At 64.4% G+C, this 6,000-nt stretch overlaps 1 protein-coding gene across 1 annotated transcript in view; it reads right to left on the bottom strand.

Moving 5' to 3' along the window:
* The window catches only part of NFATC1 (nuclear factor of activated T cells 1), a 93,455-nt gene that overhangs the window by 59,457 nt on the left and 27,998 nt on the right, over positions 1-6,000 (bottom strand). Inside the window, exons 3-5 of the mRNA XM_040479515.1 lie at positions 5,638-5,840; positions 4,971-5,143; positions 3,243-3,383 (exon numbers count right to left, since the gene is read on the bottom strand). Coding sequence (XP_040335449.1) covers positions 3,243-3,383; positions 4,971-5,143; positions 5,638-5,840 — 517 coding nt within the window. The remainder of the gene's footprint in view (positions 1-3,242; positions 3,384-4,970; positions 5,144-5,637; positions 5,841-6,000) is intronic.

Genomic DNA, 6,000 nt, shown 5'->3' on the forward strand with positions numbered 1-6,000 from the left:
TGCCGCCCCCACGGACCGTCCAGTCCACCGGGTGCACCCATCAAGGGCCCCTCTGCCCATCCCCCACCCGGGAGCAGGTGTGGGACGTGTGCCGCCTCCCAGAGCACCCACTGGCCGGCGGCTCAGCCCAGGAGGAGCCGCTGATGGGACAGAACAGCAGAGCCACCTGGGGCTTGGGGCCTTGGGGGGGGGGGGGGCGTCTGAGCGCCCCACGGAGAGGTTTCGAGGGAGCGATCCAGCGTTGAAGGGTGCTCGCACCGCGGCCCGATGAACTGGCTTCCACGTTTACACCTCAGAGGCCCCACGTGTGGGCGTGGCAGCAGCTAAGGACGCCAGGTGGGGCCCGAGACCGTGCAGACAGAACACAGCCGACCTGCCAGCTCACGGGGGCCACGGGAGCGGCCACGGGCTGAGTCCAGTCCACACGACTGCCGGCAAAGGAAGGGCTTGTTCTTGAAGCCTCTAAGTCTGGGTGAGGTCTGCTGTGCGGCCAAGAAGCCGAAACAGGCTCTGTTTGCGGTTTTCAGGAATCACCACGGAACAGGCAGGAGCCCGCTCGGAGCCACCTGCAGCCCCGGTGTCAGGGACGTGATCTGGCACATCCAAACCAGTGACACGTTCGGCTTTGGCACCTCAGCCCTGCCTCCAGAGCAGAGCGGGTTCACGTTCCACGCGATGTCTTCACACGTGTGGAACGTGTGAGGGTCCTCCGGGCTGATTCAAACGTACACACGCGTGTTCAAATACATGCTCGATACACACTGCTGAGGGCAGCTCCAGAGATCTTCACTACCAGGGATGGGGGGGGAGGGCCGGTCAGTGTCTCACTCCCGCACGGGGATGTCCACGATGTCCGCAGGCAAGCCCTCGACGCAGCCATCCAGCACTGGACTCTCGGCCCCGCTGGGTAAGTGAGTTCAGGTTTTCACACGCTCAGCAGCGCCGTCTCATGTGCGAGCCACGGCCACTGACCCCAGTCCTCAAAGGAAAGGCTCTTCTAATCCCGGGGCCTTTTGCAAAACACAGTAAAGGCCCCCCCCCCCCCCAAAACTACAGGGCTCTTCTGGAAAGCACCATCACGTACGTGGCCAGAGCTCTGTGCTGTCACGTCCTGTGTGACATCCTGATGTCCCTGCAGCCCCTCATCCTGCCTGGGCTGCCCCGAGGGACCCGCTGACGCCCACCGGAGGCCCAGAGCCACCTACCGGGACGCCTGGCTCCCGTGCACTGACTGCTGCTCTTGCCACAGGTGCCATGAGACCCTTCTCCAACCCCCTTCTCTCATGGAGGCGTAGCCGCTGTGGCTGGCCCTCCAGGCAGGAACTGCCCCGTGAAACCCTCAGAAAGGTCTGGGTTGCTGGTGCGGGGGCTGGGGGCGCCCCGGAGACGCCCCAGCGGCTGGGAGAACAGTGCCCGTGTTCAGGACTCCCACAACAAGGTCTCTCCGCTCACATTCCGGCCTTGGTGGTTTAGGGACTGAAGTGCACAACAGGGCAGTGACCTCGTCGGAAGCCTAGAGAACAGCTCGGCCCTGACCTAAATTGGCTTTAGCGGTATCTCCAAAAAGTCAACTAAGAAAAGCCCAGTTACGGCTGCAGAGGGCGTCGGGATGCGTAAGGAGTGGCACGAGGGCCACCTGTGCCTGGAGTCAAAGGTGAAAGAACGTTCTCTTTTGAAAACGTGACTTTCACATACACGTGTGAACACGCAAACCATCTTCTTAAATACGAACACGCAGCCACCGACAGCGTCCGGACGTGAAAGCACAGTGTTTACACCTGCTGGTGGTGGCCACAGGCTGTGACCACGTCACCACCCACACCCACGTCTCGCCGGCTGCCACGGGAGGGGGAGGGGGAGGGGGAGGGCCCCACGCAGCCAGCCTCCACGTGGCACGCGAGGCCCTGGAGTGGACACGCACGCGGGGGCCGATCAGGACGGCCGGGCGGTGAATCCCGCCCCGCCAAAGAAGCCACACGGTGCCCACCAGGCGGGGAGCACCCAGGAGGCGCCCGAAGGTCCTGCCGTGGCGCCAAGGTGACGACTGTTCAGGAAGGAGGAAGAAAGCCGCGTGGACTCGTGCAGCAGCCAGAAAAGGAGTGACTCAGGCCAAGTCGCAGCACAGCGCCTGGCGACCCTCCCCCCCACGTCCTCGTTCGTGTGTTTAAGCTCAAAAGGTTAAATCGTTTCAAAATTAGCCTCCTCCGAAAAACAGTGTCCAGCAATGCAAATTCTCCTCATCATCGCCACATTTGGTCCGATTTTCTCCATAATTCACAACATTTTCCAATCACGTGCGTGATTACACGGGCACAAGCTGAGCACACAGGACCTGCCGGCCCGTTTTGACGGAGGCACTTAAGCCTCCTGCGCAAAATCAAGACCCCATTGTGGACACGGGGCACCGCTGTGGCTTCTGGCATCAGCGTGGGTCCTGCAGCCGTGCTCTCCGGAAAACTCTGAGCGGGGGCGCGACCCCCTGCAGCCCAGCGGTGGCAGCACCGTGGGGGGCACTTGCCTGGCCAGCTCAGTGGGGACCGGCCTCCAAACCACAGCTGCCCAGAGCTTCCAGAGGGACCGGCCACACGCACTGTCACCTGCCCCCCCCCCCCCCCCCGCCTTGCTTTACTCTCATGAGCGCCCAGAGGCCTCTCCTGGGGCGGGGCGGGCGTGCACACACCTGCATCCACCCTGCCGCACACCTGGGCTCCGCTCTGCACACGGAAGACTACACCTGCCACCCAGCAGTCAACACACACACACACACACACACCACACCACGGCTGGGAGCCCAGAGCAGCACCTGCCTCTGCATCTCTGGGGCCTGAAGGACGCCACGGGGGTGTGGGGAGGCCGCCGAGCCAAGTGCGGGTCCCACGGCCGCTGCGGCCACTGAGCATCAGGATGTTCACCTCCCAAGGCGGTGATTCTGACACGAGAAGCCATCATCTACACGGGGCAGAACAGCGCCTCCCAAGACGGCCTGAGCAGCAGCCACCCAAAGCCAGGAAGCAGACGTGTGACCGGGCCAGGCCAAGGGCCCGCCACGGCCAGGGAGCAGGGGGCGGCCCCACACCCGCTGATGTGGGCCACATTAAGGACAGGCCTTGACCCAGAGCTCGGTGATCTGCTCCTGCTGTGCGGCGTGGAGACCCCAGAGCGGCCCCGCTCCGCCCCTGGGAGCCACCCCCCACCCCGGCGGCAAAAGCGGGAAACACGCGGACAGTCTGTTATAGAGATACCTGGTGCTTTCTCCACGAAAATGACCTTGGAGTCTTGCAGAAAGTTATGGCCGGACAGGACCATCTTCTTCCCGCCGAGGACGGGGCAGCTGGCCGCGCTCTGCTTCTCCACAAGGGGCAGCTCCTGGGCCGACCGCTGGGCTGCGCGGGGTCACAACAGGGGGAATGAGCTGGAGCCCCGGCCCCACCTCGTGCCACAGCCCCGGGAGGGCGCCCCAGGGTCAGCCGGCTGGTCAGGAACGGGCCCTTTCCGCGGGCTCCTCGGGGTTTGGTGGGGGGGCGTCACGCACTCGGAGCACAGGGCGACCGCACGCGACAGCTGGTCGCCCTCACGGCTGCTGCTCCAGGGCAGGTCCGCGTGATGACGCACACACAGGGGCGAAGGCTCATCAGCTCGTGTGTGCGCGAAGATCGTGGCTTCAGTGGTGCGTGCACACATGTGCAGTCTGAGTGCGCGCCTCTGTGCGGTGAACGTGCCGGCCCCCCAGGGTGACCCCGGCCTCTGCTTGGATAGGACACACTGCCCCGGGTAAGGAACCCCCCCTCGGGACACCCTGTCATGGTGGGAACGGGGTGTGGGCTTTGGAAGCTGGGTGCCACCACGAGACCCCACCCTGGGCGCCGTGGGGGCGCGGGCCCAGCGTGAACTGAGGGGTGGGGTCTCGTGGTGGAGGCCCTGTCACAGCCAGGAGTGGCGGACAAGAGAGGCAGGGGTCTGCTGGGACAAGGCCAGGCAGCAAGGCGTTGAGCGTGAGGAGTCAGGCCGTCTGGAAAGCACAGGACATGGGGCGGGGCGGGGGGCGGGGGCACCAAGGCTGTTCCGGGCAGAAATAGTGGCCACTTCCCTGGCCACTATGCATTCTCACCCAACCAGTGGGCCCGAGGGAGGAGGCCATACTTCAGACACGTGGAGCCGCCTGCAGCTAACCCACAGGCCACGCCAAGGCATGGGGACAGGTGTCCGTGGGGCTCCACACAGGGGTCATGAGACAGCCATCAGGGGGACGGGGTCCCCGGGGGCTGAGGTGAGGGAACCAAACCCAGACACCCCCACTGAGACGGGCGGGCAGGTGAGCCAGGGACACGGGTAAGTGTCCTGAGACAGCCACGACCGGGTGAGAGAAGAGGGGCCCTGGAAAGGTGATGTTCCGGCAGCGGCCAGTGGGTGTGGCAGGCCTACAGAATGCTTCCTGGTGACCCACCCCCAGGCCCAGGAAAGAAGCCGTGCTGAGGACAGGCGTTCGTGGGGCATCCACCAACGACCTCATCTGCCGGAGGACCCTGACCCCTTGCCGCGGCCGAGCCCCCGCAGGAGCAGAGGACTCAGGCCCAAGGCTGGAAGACAAGATGAGGGAAAGCCAGGAGCTGCCGGGGAAGATGGGCTTGTCATACAAGGGCTGAGAAACAGGTTTGCTCAGCCCAGTGGACCAGACGCCCAACCCCACCGCTCAGGTTTCTGAAAACCTAGGGATTTGCTCGAATGGGGCGAGAGCACCCATCTCAGGGGTTCAGGACAAACTCTCCTCTCTGTGATCCCCGCGGGTGCGAGGAGCAGGGTGGGCGGAGCCCGTGAACCTGAATGCCAGCGAGGTCAGGGCCTCGGGGGACGACCCACGAGAGGCGGGGAGCAGAGCGGCTGCACATCGGTATGGACACACTTGATGGGAAAAGTCTGTGCGAGGTCCCAGACGGGAGGGCATGTGGCACGGGGCCAGCTCCGCTACTCACAGCACTCGATGGGGTTCGAGGCCACTTGCAGGGACAGCGTCCGGCCGTTGGGCTGCGGGATGTGGACCCGGAAGACCAGCCTCACCCTGGTGTTCTTTCTCCCGATGTCTGTCTCCCCTTTGCGCAGCTCGATGTCCGAGTTTCTGAGCTTCAGGATCCCGGCGCAGTCCACGCTGCCGGAAACAAGGGTCAGACCGTCTTTCAGTCCCTGGGGCAAGGCCCAGGGCGCCCCACCCTGCCCTCGAGAGGCCCACCGTCTGCGTGAGACCCTAGGAGCCACGTGCGGGCAGGAGGAGGACGGGAGGCTGTGAACGGAGGCCCTACTCCCGCAGGAGGTCAGTCCTCAGTTTACGGGTCAGTCCCTCGGAACTAGCGAGCAGGCCTGACTTTGCCCCTTGGCCCGTGCACCTTGGTGGTGGCCGTGTTCAGGAATGAACGGGCGTTGCGCTCAGGAGGAGAATCAGGCACGAGGGCACGCTGACGGGGGGACCGAACCGTCCAAGCGCAAGGCCCACAGCACCCGGCGCCCTGGAGCAAATCCACCGCCACAAATGTTTGGGGTTTGCCCAGGTGTTAAGCCGAGGGCAGAGATGCAGAGGAGGGAAGGGCACGCAGGCCACACCCCCGAGCCAGCCCCCAGCACCCCAGCCCCGCGGGCGCAGCTCACATGGCTCTCATGTTGTTCTCCGGCAGCAGCGGGATCTCCAGGACTTTGGTGTTGGACAGGATGGCCTCGTGACTGGTGGTGGACACGGTCTTGCCCGTGATCCGATGCACCTGGTAGAAGGCGTGGGGTCTCAGCAGGCGGTCGTCAGCGGTCCCGATGAACAGCTGTAGCGTGAGCGGCTCGTTCTCCAAGTAGCCGTGTAGCTGGCGACAGAACAAGGTCCCCCGTCAAGCACCCTGCACGCAGACTGCTCAGAACCGGTTAGATTTTTATAAGCAAAGGCTGATTCAAACGGAAACTGTGCAACAGGTGCTCGGTGCTAAGTCGTTCCGCGCCCCCGCCCCCTCCGCTCCGTGACAGACG

Source organism: Herpailurus yagouaroundi, unplaced genomic scaffold, assembly GCF_014898765.1.
Source record: "Herpailurus yagouaroundi ecotype Mexico unplaced genomic scaffold, PumYag 142, whole genome shotgun sequence".
NCBI lineage: Eukaryota > Metazoa > Chordata > Mammalia > Carnivora > Felidae > Herpailurus > Herpailurus yagouaroundi.